Source organism: Athalia rosae, chromosome 5 (assembly GCF_917208135.1).
Source record: "Athalia rosae chromosome 5, iyAthRosa1.1, whole genome shotgun sequence".
Classification (NCBI taxonomy): domain Eukaryota; kingdom Metazoa; phylum Arthropoda; class Insecta; order Hymenoptera; family Athaliidae; genus Athalia; species Athalia rosae.
This window is the reverse complement of record NC_064030.1, coordinates 17,103,181-17,119,803: the sequence shown is the minus strand read 5'-3', so window position 1 is coordinate 17,119,803 and position 16,623 is coordinate 17,103,181. Positions and strand designations below refer to the sequence as shown.

The 16,623-nt window shown below is 36.9% G+C and overlaps 3 protein-coding genes across 11 annotated transcripts; 2 read left to right on the top strand and 1 right to left on the bottom strand.

The window, feature by feature from the left end:
• The first annotated feature begins 827 nt into the window (after positions 1-827).
• Positions 828-4,391, top strand: LOC105687266. Of its 4 annotated transcripts, XR_007278697.1 has the most exons (9): positions 839-1,009; positions 1,374-1,480; positions 1,571-1,757; positions 1,830-1,958; positions 2,021-2,206; positions 2,299-2,560; positions 2,615-2,789; positions 2,877-3,073; positions 4,253-4,391. XR_007278697.1 is itself a non-coding variant. In XM_012402735.3 (8 exons), the coding sequence occupies exons 1-7, from the start codon at positions 993-995 to the stop codon at positions 2,767-2,769; spliced, it is 954 nt and encodes a 317-aa protein (XP_012258158.2). In that variant the 5' UTR covers positions 828-992; the 3' UTR covers positions 2,770-2,789; positions 2,877-3,205. The 4 variants fall into 4 exon arrangements, 3 of the variants coding, with proteins under 3 accessions (XP_012258158.2, XP_012258157.2, XP_048512318.1); XM_012402735.3 differs by lacking the exon at positions 4,253-4,391 and having other exon boundaries at positions 828-1,009; positions 2,704-2,789; positions 2,877-3,205; XM_012402734.3 differs by lacking the exon at positions 4,253-4,391 and having other exon boundaries at positions 841-1,009; positions 2,877-3,200.
• On the bottom strand, positions 3,198-5,898 carry LOC105687270. Its single transcript, XM_012402736.3, has 4 exons — positions 4,264-5,898; positions 3,885-4,169; positions 3,503-3,798; positions 3,198-3,428 (listed from the first exon to the last, which is right to left on the bottom strand). Exons 1-4 carry the CDS (start codon positions 4,651-4,653, stop codon positions 3,320-3,322), a joined length of 1,080 nt encoding a protein of 359 aa, XP_012258159.2. The 5' UTR covers positions 4,654-5,898; the 3' UTR covers positions 3,198-3,319.
• Positions 5,782-16,229, top strand: LOC105687386 (transmembrane protein 94). Of its 6 annotated transcripts, none has more exons than XM_020853122.2 (25): positions 5,782-5,920; positions 6,804-6,975; positions 7,099-7,233; positions 7,354-7,490; positions 7,592-7,785; positions 7,859-8,326; positions 8,432-8,593; positions 8,658-8,761; positions 8,835-8,926; positions 9,001-9,238; positions 9,349-9,442; positions 9,532-9,749; positions 9,867-10,102; positions 10,370-10,494; positions 10,585-10,733; positions 11,220-11,354; positions 11,767-11,910; positions 12,298-12,442; positions 12,531-12,739; positions 12,826-13,000; positions 13,074-13,319; positions 13,415-13,655; positions 13,731-13,824; positions 13,899-14,060; positions 14,145-16,229. In XM_020853122.2, the coding sequence occupies exons 2-25, from the start codon at positions 6,806-6,808 to the stop codon at positions 14,215-14,217; spliced, it is 4,146 nt and encodes a 1,381-aa protein (XP_020708781.1). In that variant the 5' UTR covers positions 5,782-5,920; positions 6,804-6,805; the 3' UTR covers positions 14,218-16,229. The 6 variants fall into 6 exon arrangements, with proteins under 6 accessions (XP_020708781.1, XP_012258438.1, XP_012258437.1 ...); XM_012403015.3 differs by lacking the exon at positions 5,782-5,920 and adding an exon at positions 5,960-6,299 and having other exon boundaries at positions 9,535-9,749; XM_012403014.3 differs by lacking the exon at positions 5,782-5,920 and adding an exon at positions 5,960-6,378.
• Positions 16,230-16,623: the final 394 nt, after the last annotated feature.

The window sequence follows — 16,623 nt, the reverse complement described above, 5'->3', positions numbered from 1 at the left end:
AGATCAAAATACGCAAGAAAAGCATATTAAACCCTATTAAAAATATGATTTATTCTTTGGTCAAAAATCGAATTTTTTTTTGGTTCTTCAAGAGTAATCTCATGTATAATCAGCTCAGGAATCCAAATCTGAAAACCAAAATCATCTACTCATGCAATCGAGCGAGTAATCATCAATTATTCGCTGTTGGGAGCAGAAAAATTAAGACATATCGATTGGCTTTAGTCGTAGACCCACTTTGACTCGTCGCAATCCATGCATGGGTCGAAATATTCGAATTTCTCAATTCACCAGCAAACCCGAGCTTAGCTGGAGTCAGGTAGCCACGGGCACGCGGTTTGTTGTGGGGCGTCACCTCTGCTCAGCCCTGAAGGTGACGTCCCACAACAAAGCGCTACGCTGCTGGCTACCTGACTCCAGCAAAACTCGGGCTCCCCGACTCAACTTCAATTTTAAGTCAAAAAAAGAGCATGTCATTTTTCGATTTTATACTTGAATTACAAAAATAATAGGAAAAAAATTGGGAACAGTGAACGAGTAAAAAATAATCACAATCGACAATTTTTAGATAATTCCTATGATTTTTGCCAAAAAAAAAAAGTTTTCCAATTAATTGCAATTGTAGTAATTAATCTACTTTGCCCTAAGAACATTGACAATTCTTGGGAATAACAAAAGTTATATCAAGACGTTGCATTCCAAACTCATTCTATGTACGTACGATATTAGTTTTTTAAATTGGATTTTAAAAATAGTCCTTTTAAATATAGTTCAGTTTTACATCACAGGTTGAAACGCGGCGCTGTTTGTTGCAAATAGTTTAAATAATCTTGGCCAATCAACGCTGCGTATTCCGGGGTCTGGTGATTCAAATCACCGGTTCAAATCACGAAATTTAACGAACGATTTCTCTCATCTCTTGAAAGTTATGCTTCGTCAAACTAATCTTGCTCCTTATCCATCGTATTGTTATTGAATTGCAGTTTTTGTGAATGAAAAGATCTGCTAGGTAGATTTATTTTTCAATTTTTCATGGTTTCGAACTTCATTAGTGCATAACAATAAAATTTGACAGCTGACAAAAAAGCATCACTTAATTTTGATTATCTGTCACTTTTTACTGCGTTGATAACGTCGATTTTTCAAAATACAATTCGTTTGAAATTCTCGATCAATTCTCTACGTTATTAAAATTGGTTTTTGATAAAAAAAACCTCTTTTAATCACATACTCAACAACCTTGCATGCATATAACCTAGAATAGCTTTAGAATTTTAATTCTTACCAAACAATGTCTCAAGTTTTATGCTCCATTTTAATTAGTACAGATAATACACATTTTAATTATGTAATCACTTCCGTAATAATTTCAGGATGATTGCCTTATTTGTTAAGTTATACTTAATTCCACATTGTTTCGGTTACGACGCTGGCCTCACGTTGAAGGAGACCGGAGAAAAAGAATATCTGTTGTTGAAAGGTGATCGAAGTGGACAATAAACCTTTGAAGAAAAACAAAATATATCTTTTAAGAGGTAGTTATTGATTTATTTTGTATATTATATTTCAGCTAAATCAACTTTACCGCACCATGGAAAGTGTTGGCACAACGTTTTACGAGGAATTAAGGCTAGTTGTGATAAATTGAATGACCGAGAACACTCTCTTCTTGCATTGCAGTTGACAAATTGTTTCTTAGAAGATTCTGGCCATGCTACCTATGATTGCATCCTTACCAAAGAGGAAAACGATAGACGGTTGACCAACTTCTGTTTACTTTAGAGTTAGATGCTCGCCAAATCATACAGAGGATTTTTTTGCTCTTACAGAGAATGCATCGGTGAAATGTCTGACCGTGCTTTTGGGGTCTACAGCACATTCTTCACTCAGGCAATGAACATTTGCTATTTCCTTAATCAAGAAATCTGGCAGTCAGAAACAGACCACACTATCAAGCAGTGAGTATTGCATCTAGTTAGCGCTAAGAATATCTCTTCACAGTTTAATTTTTGTCTATTAGATTATATCATGCTTCATCTCGCATGAATCAACAACTGCTGGAGGCTTCAGAAATGCAGAATGTAATGTTGGAAAGTCAAAAACAAGGTTTAAAGCTGCAAAATGAACTTTTGGATCATGGACAGCAACTTGGATCCGTTATAAAATCATCGGCTGAAACTGTTACTACAATGGTAGCCGATTTCAAGTGAGAATATTTTCGTAATTGCTCATCAGTTATACTTATAAATGGATCACAAACAGATGAAAGCCATGGACCGGAATCATATTATTTCACAGAGAAAACGCAAGCGAACAACGTGAACTCTTGCATCAAATCTTCTCTAACGTTCACGTCTTCCAAAATTGGATTGTCAGTGAAGTTTCGTGGTTTCAATCTATTGTGTTCTACACAGTCTCCTGCATCCTCTGTGGGCTATTTACTTCTTCTAAAAGAACTGCAGAGGCAAGAATTACGATGTTCATTACCCTGAGCTTAAATGTTGTTGTGGAGAGAATGCTGGTTCAATATTACAACAAAGGAAACTCAGATGATGTTAAGGTAACAAGATTATAAGAAGTACTTTTCTTTGGTTCCTAATGTTTCATTTTACAGATTGAATTGTCATATATAACTTGGATGTTTCGTAAGATCTCTTTGACAATTTGTGTCCTCACATTGCTCTTCACATCTTGCTTATACAGGGACGAGCAGCTAGAAAATTCAAAAGCTCTCCAGCGTATCGAATGTCAATTGGGTGCACTCTATGAGATGAAAAAACCAACTATACGTGAGTATTTTGAATCTTTATCCTATTATTCTAAAATATTCCTGAATCCAATTAACAAGAGGTTTGTTTTCTCTTTCTCTTCACTAGGTTATTCCAGGAGGCTAGCATTGCGACGACAACAAGAATGTGAAGTAACGGAAGAAGCAAAAGTTGAAAGGATGACACGCAGTAGGCGTCGCTTGAAAGATATTTCACTCAATTCATAATCCACGCAGTCGAGATCAGAAGGGTTCATTATTCCTGTCGCAGGCCCGAGAGGAGTATTTTCAACTTATTTCATTTAAGTATGAACCTACCTATTTTAGAGATTAAACATTCTTCATTCTTTCAACTTCAAATGAGAAATGGACTGACTTGAAAATTTTTTATAAATAAATTAATGCATAGGCAAATGAATGAATAAATGAGTCTAGATGAATAATAATTTTATTCAATAAATATTATTGAAAATTTTAACTATTTTGCATGAACCTTGACCAGAAATTTGTTTTCTGTGGGTGATTTTTGTGTCTAAAAAATAATGCAAATACCTAATCACATCTACATTTTATTAGTCTACATTCTTGCCGTTTCTTCTTTGATTTACGCATTCTGATCATATGTCTTCTGAGATTGTTGGGTACAACGTTCTCCAAAATCCTGAAAGTTCATTTTTATCAGTACTGTTTTGACCTGCATCTAAGTTTTTAACGCAATTCATTTCTATCACTTACCTACGCGAACGTATGGACAGTTCCATGTTTACCGCAACTCTGTTGAGTTCGCAAGCAAACCTTTCCGAACAATTTCGTCCCTCAATTGCTTCCCAAGCAACTCTAGACAGCTGAAAAAAGTTGCTCGACGAATTTCTTGACTCCATACTCCCGAATCTTGGCATAAACAACACTGAAGCCATAAAAATCAAAGCCATTCCTACAAAACCACTTATTGCCACAAACAAGGGATTTGACACCTGTTTCTCAGACGACTCTGTAGCCACGTTGAAATTATCTGGTTGGACAGATTGTTGCTGAAAATGATCATGATATTCAATTTGATAGAGATGTGAATCTAATATACGTAACGTTGATAAAAGTATAGTAATTAGTGTCTCACGATTGCGGTGTAGCCTTGATCACCCTGAATCTCATTCATGAATGTTTTAAGTGGATAAAAATAGTAATAGTATCCTGGGTGGCCAGAATTTAGCCTAAGTTGATTGCCAACAATTTGAGGAGCTAATGCAGAGTTTGGCTGATTTGAAAACGAAGATAATTTTACCGGTGAACCCTGATGCAGGGCTGTTCTATAAAGCATTGCCAGATCATTGCGTGTTAAGCCGAGAGACGGAGGATCTTTCAGCATTTGAACTGGTTTAAAAATCTTCTGTGGCGCTCGAACCTGAGCAATGAAAATTAGTTTGAATGTACCACATATAATCAAAAGAGATTATGTTTGAAGCTATAAATAAATTTTTTTTTCAGCATTATCAAACCTGATAATGAGGGACAACAGATTCGGCAAATCTTTGATCATCCTGAACAACTGTTGAATCACCGATGCCGGGTTGATTTTTATTATCGCTAAAGGAAAGGTAGTGAAACAGGGTGGGTTTCTCTGGACGCGGTATCTTATTTTGTTGTTGTTGTTGTTGGTCAGTCAAAGCTGCTTGTGCCAGGTTTTTAACATGATTAACGTCACCTCCAGGGCCTGTGGTTCTGTCCATACTCAATGGAGATGGTCTATTGTACTCTTGAATCTGATTAATTACGTTAAAAAGATAATCTGCACTTGACTCTGTGCTAGAAACTTGTCCCAAAACCATGACTTCCGTTAGGATCATCCAACAAACTGTTAAGAAAAAAAATATCAGAAGTCGTAGCATTCTGTTAATTTATTCACAACTCAAAATTAAACCACAATCCACTGTCCAGGTTTCTTTATATCATCAATCACCGGCAGTTTATTGTCATGTTACTCAAAGTTAAACTCATATGGAAGAAACTTTCACAGCTCTGTCACAATGCCAACATCTTTATAAACACTTTTATTTCTATCATCATCATTGTTTTTAGCAATTTAAATTTATTCCAATTTGATTTAGAGCTAAACCTACAGGTATGCAAAATATCTGAACTCTGAGATAGTGACAGTGGCAGTGAACTATAAGAACTTAAATAACTTGTGTTTCTCAGGTAGCTTCCTGGTCAACCAGTTCCCCACTTCGTAACAGCAGTCCACTCTAGGCTAACTGCCTGGGGCATTATTTTGAAGAGGAAATACGCATGGGTAAAACACACGAATGCATGCCCTGATCTACATTCAAACTTGATTGCAATTTATCTGTGTCGCCATTCCTCACAAAATTGAATCATTTAAAGTTGAACAAAAAAAAAGGAGGATAATCATTAATACTAATAACAGGTAGAATTGCCTCATAGAATTTTTTCTGTCTTGTTAGCCATGCTACTTATAAATAATGCTGCTATTTCATTTACACCTTAGGCTTGAGGGATCTTTCCTTTGGCGCATATGCTCCTTAAATTATTTTTTGACTTGAATTCAGTTCAATTCAGATTATTTGATCATCTAATCAAATAAATCAATTCTTTTCATTTACTCATGTCAGAAGTATTGAAACTTGTTCATTTTATGGAAATTCATAAAATGATTTATAAATGTTTAGTGATCAGGAATTCTTTGTGTTCCCTGGGTAGCGACTAGGGTGGTATTCGGTGATCTGTGAACAATGTCCTTGAATATGAGGCACCTGGGAGGGCAAATGATCTAACGAGGCCACCAGCAGTTGTGTATGCCGTTATATGAGAGTTGGGAGGAGCTGATCAAACCTCGTAGGAGCTGATAATGGTCGTTATTAATGAACAAAGTACCAGCAATATGTCTGTCATAGTAAAGTATACCGCTTTGCTACTGCACGTGATGCGGATATATATGATTATAGTAAAAATAGAATTTCTATGATTATATGGCCAGCGCAGGTATATTTCTTCTTCAGAAGAGCACGCGATCCGATAAAAGGCACTTAACGCACCGTTCACATACATAATCTTCTTTAGCTCATTGTCAGGAGGTCATTCGACCGTTACAAATGTCATGAAACGTCAATTTTTTTTATTTTTCTCCTTTTTTTGGTGAGCAAAATTTAAATTCCAAATTCGCACGTCTTGTAGTGATCTCATTTGAATTCCATCACAGCTGCTCCTCTATATTTTGAGATGAGAAAGAGCCGCATGCGCGGTGTTCGAAGAATTCGTTAATCGTTTTTAGCTTTTTCGGGCGCTGAAATGTGTGGAAAATTGTGATTTCTTTTAAAACGAGGATCGCAGATACGATCTCTGGGCAAAATTCGATAATGTTGTCAACGAAGCTATCAAAATTATCTCTCAAAACAGAATGTGTCGCCGTTTTTATCCGTTGAGACCATACTAGATAAATGAAATCCTAAATTTATCATTAGATCGGATCTCGGACGCATTATTTATATCATACTATTTTGATGAAGAGAAGAAGGTAGGCGAATAAAGACAAAAATTAACAAGTGGCGAAAACGTTGATGAAAAACGTCAAACCACCGCTGAATTGATAAGTCGTACGTATGTACGTTGCTATGTTACGTAACTCGCGTTTTTAACCTCAATCTGTTTGTTTGACGATTGTTTGAAGCATAATCGAATTCGATTCAACCTAAACCCCCATAGCTAGCAGCCTCAACTTCAGTTCTTCTGACAATCATGCTTATACCTCCGGCTTACAGACATTTCCACCTGCACGTTGTTACTTCTGTCAGAAGCGTATCGAGACTTAATGTTTTTATTTGTTGCAAAAACAATGTCATACTGTCTATGGAACAATAGATCAAGAAGATCCGACATTACTTTTATGATCCCAATTTTTTTCCCCACTGTCAATAGATTACAAGGGTCTTCTTGTCATGTTGCAACAATTGAATAAAATTGATTAAAACAGTAACTGCTATTTTATTATTTCTACTCGATGTTTATATCAATTTTATAGATATGGAGGGTGATAGGCGAGATGATGAGGAAGAGATGGAAATGGAAACTGAAAAGAATGGGAGATTTTCTGAGGAAAATCCAGGCCTGACTACGCGGGAGGCCTTAAATATACTGGGTAGAGATATCAGGCGCATCGTAGAAGAATACGAGATTGATTATATAAGAAATAGGTAGTCAAGATAGAATTATCAATCTCGTTCTGGTGAAGAATAATGTTAAAAAAAAATAATAATAATAGGCCCTGTTTGAATTTAAAAAATGCACAGAGTCTGATTTTTTATCTCATCACCTAGGAGATACACGGCTTGGCTGAAGGATTCGCTTCATCATTGCAGCCAGTACACAACCCTTTGTTGGACATCGTCGTTAGCTCTATTGTTGAATGCAGTTGCACTTATCGTCACCTTTTGCATAGCCCATGAATCATGGTTAGAAGCTGGGTTCTTTTTTTCTTCAATGTATTCTCCTTCACAACTTATTTGTGGCAAAATTATTGTACCATAATTTTAACGACACATTTTTGTGTTTTCTCCCCTATTTTTTTTTAGGTACAGATCTCTACTCCCCTCAGGGATAATAATCTGCTGCCTCGTTACCCTAAATTTTTTTCTGGTTGCAAGTGACAACAAACTTCGCCACCATGAAATATTACACCGGGTGAAAATAGTTTTAGAAGAAATACAAAGCAAGTATTCAACTTTATTTTCCAATTGCTGAAAAAATGATGTCCCATTCACCTACAAAAGCATTCCAGATTTCTACATTATTACAATTGAATTTTTACAGGAGCCAAATTCACATGTGAATGGAATATCGATAACTACCCTCATCTGTGCAGCCCTCTTTCTCCCTGCCTTACATTGCAATGGGCTTATCGTGACGGGCAAGTTGTGAATTTGCCTTGGGCACTGCTTGTTGCAGGAGATGTAATTATAATCAAACCAGGACAGCAAGTCCCGGGCTACTGCCTTCCCTACAACGTGAGCTTGCTTGAACCAAGAAAAGTTGTGCTCATGTGTTCACAATGAAGCTAAGCATATTTGTTTTTTTCAGGAAGAAGGTCCCGCGCTCCATGCAAAGGAGGTCTATAGTCCACCAGTCCACAGTGCCAACGAGATATTTTCCACTCCAAAAACTCGAACCCCATTAAAAAACAAGATCTACAAACTCCAGGAAACGCCATACTTGGCAAATCTCAAATTGGCTTTGGATCAAGCGCTGGACAGACCAGTTACATATCACAACCGCGAACGTCATTTAGTTATGATTTGTTGCATCGAGCAATTAGCCTACCCTATTATTTTAATTATAGTATTACTCATCAATTTAATTCGTTATTTGTACCTATCGGAATACGTCGGCATCGGTCAGTGGACTGAAATATTCTTACTTCAACCAATAGCCGTCACACTTCCTTTGTTACCAGTAGTTTTTCCCGCCTGTTGGCTTGCTTTAAACTGTTTTGGAATGGCCAGATTCAAGGCCTTGTTCAAGTTGTATCAGTCCTCAAAGAAAACGCAGGTTTGTTAATCATCGATTATCCGAAGACATTTCAGTTTGTACTTGCAATGTCATGCGAGTATTTGGAAAAAAGTCAATCCGTAGACTTATGAAGCCATCTTTCAGTTTGTAGATCCTTTCGAAGATGCTGATATATCTGGACCAACCAGTCCTGAAGTAGTTTACAACTGGTCAGAAGTTAGGCAGTATTTTGTCAATATTTTCATTGGTAGAGAGCACATGATGTCCAGATCTGCGAATATACTTCACGTTTTTGGATCCGTTACGGTGAGTTTTACGATTTTATAAGAATAAATTGATGTTATTTGTGATCTTCTTATTTTATATTCAGGCCTTGTGTTGCGTTGACAAAAAAGGCATATTATCCTGGCCAAACCCAACGGCAGAGAAAGTATTTTTTCTTAGGAATGCAAACACGGTGTCACAAACTTCCAGGTGAGCTCATTTTCGCGTCATAAAAAACTCATACTGACAGTAAATTTCATCGCCTATATTATTCCTGCTGTAGCAACGATAGCGTGGAAAAAGCTGCTGAACAAGCTTCCTCTCAACCCGAACAAGGACGACATGAATCGAGCAAAATATCTTATGCTCAACATGGTGAGTCCTGATTGACTTATTTACTGAAAAATCATTGTTCGCCTGATGGAATAATATTTATTATGCCTTTTCAGACATGTCTCATTCTGTGGCTGAGGTTCTCGATCTAACACACGATCACGCTCTACCTTTTCGGTTAGAGTTTGACGATCACACTTGGAAGCAGCATTTAAATTCGCTCAAACCCCTCGGCCTGGCTATTCTTTTGAATACGTGTAACATGGAGACTCAGGAACACTACACACAATTTTGCTGTCATGTCACTTGCGAAGCTTTATACAACGAGAATCTCGTCCCTGTTACTAATCGGAGGTATCGCATAGCAGAGTTTAAATATATTGTAAACTTGATTTCGATGGGAAAGTTTCTGTATGTTACAAAAAATATCTAATCTGGCTTTTCTTTTTTCAATATTACAATAGATGCTTGTGCGAATTAGCGAAACAAATTGGTTTCCAAGATCAAGCCCAGGAGATATTTAAACTGGAAGAACAGCTATCGACTTTTAGACACGTGGTATGTATCTCTGCTTGTTTTAACCATTTGCCTTGAAGTTTTTTACGCGACGTACTGGAAAGTAATAATCACTAATCACCTTGTTGCAGCAGCCTGAAATGGTGAGAAGGGACATAAAATTCGCAAGGTCATTGAGCCTGTCGACCAAGCTCAAATTTCCTTTCCCCCATATGGTGTCTGTTGTGGTTAAAGAGAGAACCGGCGGAGGTTTGCAACTTCTTGCACAAGGAACAGCGGACATAATTCTAGATTCGTGCATCGAATTTTGGGACGGCCATGATCTATGCCCTCTGTCCCCCAGCGACAGGTGATCAAACAATTATCCCAACTAATGGGAATTGAATGATACTCAAAATAAGGTGTTTGATCTTTTGTTTTCTGACTCGATATGTGTAATTGTAGCTTAACTGTTATTTAATAACAGGAAGAAGGTTCAAGACTTTTATCAACGCACAAGCTTGACGTCGTATTGTACGGCATTTGCCTATAGACCATTGACTCGAAGTGTCAATAGTAAATTGTCCAATATATATTTGGAATTACCTGCAGACAGTAAACATCTCTACACACCGCATCGTAGTCCGACTCCATTGCCTTGGGATTTCAGGAACGTTCTGGACCCCAGAGTTAAAGGGATACTTGGACAGTTTCACTCAACAGGTAAGAATTTTACAAAATTCAATCAAAACTTCCATTACAAAACTTTTTGGCAACCTGGTTAGCCTTTTAATTCTGACTTCACGACTTGGAAACTATATGTTGAAAGATTTCAAGTTCTATGTCAGGCAATGGGTAGCTTGGGTTGGTTGCGCAAATTTAACATAGGTACTCATTGTAAGTAGTGGAGAATTTGGTGATTGGGGGGAAGGTATCGCGTACATAAGATTCATTTTATTAACTACTGTCTCGCGTTAATCCAAATAACAGATTCGCTTCTATGCAACGACAATAAAGACGAGGAGGTGAATGACGTAGAGGGATGTTTTGACCTCCAATGCAACCAGGTGTTCATTGGGATGGTTACAATGCAGTATCAGGCCCAAACAGACATGGTAAAATGGCTAACTTTTTTACCCCACGGAATTTAGAACCAACCACAATGCTGGAATTTTAATTTTATTAAACCCGCCATATTTCTATAGGTGCAATTGATTGAACAGCTTGAAAGAGCCTGCATAAGGTTTGTTCACTTTAGCAAAGAAAATGAGTTGAGGTCGAGGGTATTTTCGGAGAAAATGGGACTCGAAAGTGGATGGAATTGCCACATTTCCCTTTTGAGTGAAAGGGCCAGGTACTGCAACCAATTTTAAATCTATATATCAGCCATCAATTACTTGACTAGCAAAAATTTTTATCTGCTTCGCTTTTATGTTTATTGCTGTTTGATTCTGCATCTTTGTCTCTTAATAACATGCCACATCAGATATATGCATTTTTTCAAGTGTTTCATTTTACCAGACATTACGTATTTCAGGTACATGGTCACACTTGAATAATGCATATTTCTAATCTTGACTACTAATATACACTCATGATATTTACGTACGTGGTGAAACTCTTGAGGGGCGCCGCTCGATAGAAATTCCAGGTTCTCACGTGTTTGCGAATTATTTTCAAATTAGCAAACTTTATAAATAGCTTTGTTGCGTCTAGAGATGAATGGAGTAGTTTCTCTCGAGCGTGCTTCTGTGCTATGTGCTTATGAAGTATAATCAATCAATGTTTTCTACGTTTTTAATAAGTGTCTGAATGTGCGTAACTAACACGCGGATATTAGGTCGGAGAGTCCTGTGGGTTATTGGGTGAGCCAAGCCGCAGCTATGTCCTCACCCACACCCTCTGCCCGATCTCACCAGCATAACAATTCCTGCATGGACGAGGCGAGCCAATTGCTTAACCATATCTCCCCTCGGTACGTCATCTCTATCCTCTACATACCAATTTCATTAATAATGACTAAAAAAAAAAAACAACGCCGAAGCCAAATTTTTCTCATACACCATCAGTTTTTTTTCTTTTCACCCATGCTTATCAGAATCTCAGGCGAAAAGGCTGAGGAAAAAAATTAGGCATAGAATAAGAGACTTTGTACCATATTTGTTTGTGAGGAATAATGTAATCATACGATAGTTGTTATGGAAAATAGTTCAGGGGTATATTACATTTTTTTTATTCAATTAATTTTCTCTCCACCACATGCATTTAAGTTTTAATCTGCACTGATGGAACTTATAGATCGGTATTCTTAGTGAATAGTTATCAATGAATTTTAGCAATATAGATTACCTAAAATCACCACGTCAAATATTATATTTAAATTACAGCAGTAACCTGGATAATAGCCGAGCAATGAGTATGTCAGCACCGAGTGCTATAAACACAGAATTTACTACCGTGAAATTTGACGACGATGCAACCGAGTGGAATGACATTGAACCAACGCAGCCAAAAAGCGCGATGAGCCATAGGTACATAGTAGCTGTACCACTGCTTTTTGATCATAACTAGAATCGGGTCACGATCCACCTGGTCTCAAACCTGAATGATCCTATATTGAAGTTTTCCCCGATTTATTTTAACTCGATTAACTCGATTGTGTACTCAAAAGTGCCTGTAAATTTGCCAATACTCATCTTCGGATCGTTTGGTTTTCCCTGCAACGAGTGTTTCGCATTACGAGCCGTTTTGATACAGATCTGCGACCCATTGTTGAGAATTTCAATACGATTTCCCTCGGGAGTCAATCGCTAAGGAAATGTCTCAGGGTTTAATGAAAATTATAAATCTTTTAAAATTCTCTGAATTCGCTGTTTAGAAGACAAAAATAAATACCGATCATTCTCCTCACTTATCAGGGAACAGGATACAATGCAAAGCGAGGACAGTGTACTTGTTCAAAGTGTTGATTTGGGATCAGGACAGGAAGCCTGGCGTTCATTGAGCTGTCTCACCGACAGCACAGAGCAAAGTGCTCCTGTTAATTTTGACATGTCTAACAGGGTGAGCTTTTTACTTAGCTACTAACAAAAAAGTCCGACAAATGTAACCTGTTTAATTATTTATTTCATATTTTTGTTTATTTAAATAGGCTAAACTACCACGAGGAATAGACAAGATACGACCACATATAGAGCTGATCGATAACGTCCCATTACTAGTTTCTTTGTTCACCGATTGCAACACTACAGTGACACGAGAAATGCTGCACATTATGCAGGATTATGGAGAAGTTGTATGCGTGCTTGGATCTTCAGCAAATGCAGAAAATATGCCAATTTTCATGCAGGCCGACGCTGCGTGCGTTTTTTTTTCTTTTCACTTCATCGCTGTGGTTTCATAGTATTTGTATTTCGATTTTTAATCACCAAGATTATTATTTTTAGAGTTGCCGTAGAACCTCTGTATCCACAAGTCTGCCAGAAAGTACCAGTAATGACTGCACCTAGGGAAGATTACGGACCTTCTCCAGTCGACCTTAGCAGAGCTTTGAATTCCATCTCTTGTTCACTGAGCATCAGGCGAGAAGATCCCGTTGCCTTGTACCACCTGGTTATGGAGGTAGAAAAAAGTTTAGCCTATGAATATTTCGTGTAATCTGCGTATGTTTCAATGCGTAATGATAATTCTTCAGGCACGCCACTATATGCAGTGTGTATGGAACAGCGTACAGTTTTGGATATGTTGCGTAGTAACTGCATCGTTGGCGCAACTTTTGTCTGGTTTTCTTATGCTACCACCGTTATTTTCAATCGGTCAAGTTATGTGGTTGAGTTGCCTGATAATTCCGCTGCTTTCGGTTTCCCTCGTCGCAACTCCGACTGACCCAACTATAATGCAAAGAGCAACGGGAAAAAATCAGTGCTTAGTCAATGGACAGGTAACCAGACTCTGGAAATTTGTCGCAATAACAAGAGAGAAGCCGGAATGGATCGCTGACAAACATTTTTCAATTTATTTCTATTTAAATAACAGGTGGCATTATTTGTTCTGTGGTGTTACGGAAGCAAATTTCTGCCCACCATTATCACCATTGTGCTGTCGCAGGGCCTTATACTTGCCAATATGTGCCCGATTATTTTGGATGGTGATTCCAATTGTCTTTACGTATATCCAAAGCTCAATGATACCGTCTCATGGGGTGGTTGGGGCGCGAACCCACAAGGCATTTTGGTTGCCCAACACTTTGCTTTAGTCGTCGCAGTTTTACACTTTGGTAAATATATCTTACTGAAATCGTGTCAATATTTGAACAGTACAAAGATTTATCCCAACAAAATTTGTCTTACAGTTACGATATCGATTAGTTTCGTTCATCGAGAATATTCCGTTTGGAGGAAACCACCGGTAAAAAATTTGACTTGGGTGCTAACCGCAATTATTGTGTGAGTAGATCATGCCCCCTTTTTTTCTCTCTTTGAAATTCATGACGTTTATGTTTTTCGTGAATTCTTCCCAGGCTCTGCATACAGGCTTTATTTTCTGGAGCAGTGTTTTGGACGTTTTGGAAGGAAAAATCCGAAATATATAAAGCGTTTCCGCTGCACTTGCCACTTTTTTTTCTGTTCTCCGTTCCCCTTGCTTTCGCAACGAATGAACTAGTCAAATGGCAAGAGATAAAGTGAGTTATTTTGATCTTTCAGCAGTTAATGTGCAAAGTGAAATTTTTTCCATGCCTCAATTGTGTCCGCATTTATTCTTCCAGAGTGAACGTGAGATACCAGAAGAGAGCTCGATTGGAATTCGGTACAAAACTCGGAATGAATTCACCATTTTAATGGAAAATTTACACAATAGGTATAGGTTTAAAAAAAATTTCTAATACAAAATGCCAAATATTGCCAACTTACAATATTGATGTTACATTTGTTTTTATTTGTAAATACGCGATCCACGTTTTTTTACTGTATCACTCAGAACACTCAATGAATATTCCTTTTATACCTAAAAGCACGAACAATTTTTCTTTTGCGATATCGTCATGTCGTTCCTCGAAACTACTGCCATAGATATTTTCTAATATGAATGATGACAATTGATGTACATATTACCTTCTGAAGCCTATCAGTGCTTTCACGATAACTACTACAGAGAGAATAGAAATCAAAGAAAGAAATTTTTTTTCAACTATACATCGTTTGTAACGAACCGAAAAAAGTTTACATGTTTTGGCATGCATATGAAAATTAGGTGATAAATAGTTTGAAGTTCATTGATTCGTATTACGAATGAACTTTCAGCTAATCAAACGGGCTCTGAACTCACAATCAGTAATGTTTAGCCCAAATTGTATGTGACTGGAGCATGGATTTAATTCCAATATAACGGATCAAAAGTAAACGAGGCGAAGATAGGAAATATGGAATTTTAATCTCAGCTCTAGACACGGTATTTTCTGATAATTAATGTTAAGTAATAAGTCGTGAATAAAAGTGGTACAAGTCAGTTGGCGGAAGCTCTTTTTAACATTTATTATAATATTGCCACAATTTTAGCTTAATTTTTTGCTGGCAAAGGGTGAGAGCTAAGATTTGTTGTTCTTTTTTCTTTTTATAAAATTCATTCTGCATTTATTGTATCAGCTTATAAACCTCCAATGAAAATGAAGCCATAGATGATGGAATAACTACTTGTACCGGTTTTAATTCTACCGACTCTGATTATAAATGATGAAGAGAAACATAAAAAAAAGATCATGAACAGGAAAGATATATACTGACATATATATAATTATATTTTTATATAACCCAAAATTATATTCAACACCCCAACTGTTTGATTATTGAGTAATAGAGAAAAGTTTACATGAATCGAATTGTTTTAGTAAACTTGGAAAACGATACTTTTTTTCACTACTACCAATCGCTTCTATGAAGTTACTTTAAGAGCTAAGCACAATTGTTATTTTTCTCTTCAATTGAAATTCATGAACCCTTGCGGTTTCCTTCTTCTTCTGACAGTGTTATTTCGCTCATGTGATTTTTGACGTTGAGTACACCATCGGTGGATGATTTTACACAAAGTTCAGATGTATTGATATAATATTTCTTTTTTTATTGAGCAAAGTAGTCTAGTAGTCGCACGATGATCATGCAATAGGAAACAACTTAGAGTCGGCGAGCAAAAATTTTACCTGAGGTTATGAGTCAAATCGAAAAGGGGAATAAAAACCGTTGTTCGAGAGAACTATATCAATTATTTGCATTTCGCATCACTTCAATATCTTGATGAATTTTTACTATTGTATTGTACATAACCATACTTGCGTACTAATCAAAAGTTTTTCTATACATAATGAGCACACAGCTAATCGAGTGTTGATCTATCGATTGTTGTTTCATATAGTTATCGAAGAAGAAAAAAAAACTAGAGCCACATCAAAGTGGTTTCTTATGGAAAAGTTTATCGGATGAATTCAATACCAAAGTCAATTATCTACCAATAACCAATGAAGTTGTTTGAGAATTTGACGCTTTCGAATTAATCAAATTTGGGTTTAATCATTGTCCTCAATAATCAGAGGCAAGCAACAAGATTTTTCATTAGAATTTATGGATTGGAGTGAAACAGTTTGGCTCGATAGAAAGTTATGTGAATCGATGGTTGAATGAACAGCTCCAAATTTTTAGATAAATCCAACGACTGCGTAACAATTTTTTATATATTTCAACGTTATCTCAATAACGATGTATTATTATGGCGAAGGTCTTGATCTCACAGGAACGGATCTTCCGCATTTATTTATAGGACTACAAGGTTAATAAAGTTTACCCATTTGTGCAAAGCAAAACTGTTTTCTTTATTCTATTCCTCAACAATAATTTATTTGAAATTTCATCACGCGATTTCTCATCCTTCGATTTAAGATTTATTGAAATATTTCGGCATCATGACTCGTATGGATTTTTCAATCCAGCCTGTGGATTTTTTCCTACGAGAATAAGAATCTAAATCCCTGTGGAAATATCTGGTGATTCATCGTAATTCTATCATTCCAACGTTATTCAACCAAAGGACATATTGACGAACTTCCCGTACATAATTTTGACGGAAAATATAGGAATCCTCGGCTAATTGAAAGGGATAGAGCAATAATAGTATCAGCGGGCCTATAACAAATATGGCGCATATCATAATTCGGTAATTCCTATTCAAATATCATATCGGAATGGGGATACATGTGC

Coding starts and splice junctions, on each gene's coding strand:
- LOC105687270 (XM_012402736.3), bottom strand. CDS start 4,653: ATGCTACGACTTCTGATATTTTTTTTCTTAACAGTTTGTTGGATGATC. Junction 4,170..4,263: donor CTGTTGTCCCTCATTATCAG/GTTTGATAATGC, acceptor TTCATTGCTCAG/GTTCGAGCGCCACAGAAGAT. Junction 3,429..3,502: donor CTGTCCATACGTTCGCGTAG/GTAAGTGATAGA, acceptor ATGAACTTTCAG/GATTTTGGAGAACGTTGTAC.
- LOC105687266 (XM_012402734.3), top strand. Junction 1,481..1,570: donor AGAATATCTGTTGTTGAAAG/GTGATCGAAGTG, acceptor ATTATATTTCAG/CTAAATCAACTTTACCGCAC. Junction 2,207..2,298: donor ACAATGGTAGCCGATTTCAA/GTGAGAATATTT, acceptor ATTATTTCACAG/AGAAAACGCAAGCGAACAAC.
- LOC105687386 (XM_020853122.2), top strand. CDS start 6,806: ATGGAGGGTGATAGGCGAGATGATGAGGAAGAGATGGAAATGGAAACT. Junction 9,443..9,531: donor TATCGACTTTTAGACACGTG/GTATGTATCTCT, acceptor ACCTTGTTGCAG/CAGCCTGAAATGGTGAGAAG. Junction 14,061..14,144: donor GTCAAATGGCAAGAGATAAA/GTGAGTTATTTT, acceptor TTATTCTTCCAG/AGTGAACGTGAGATACCAGA.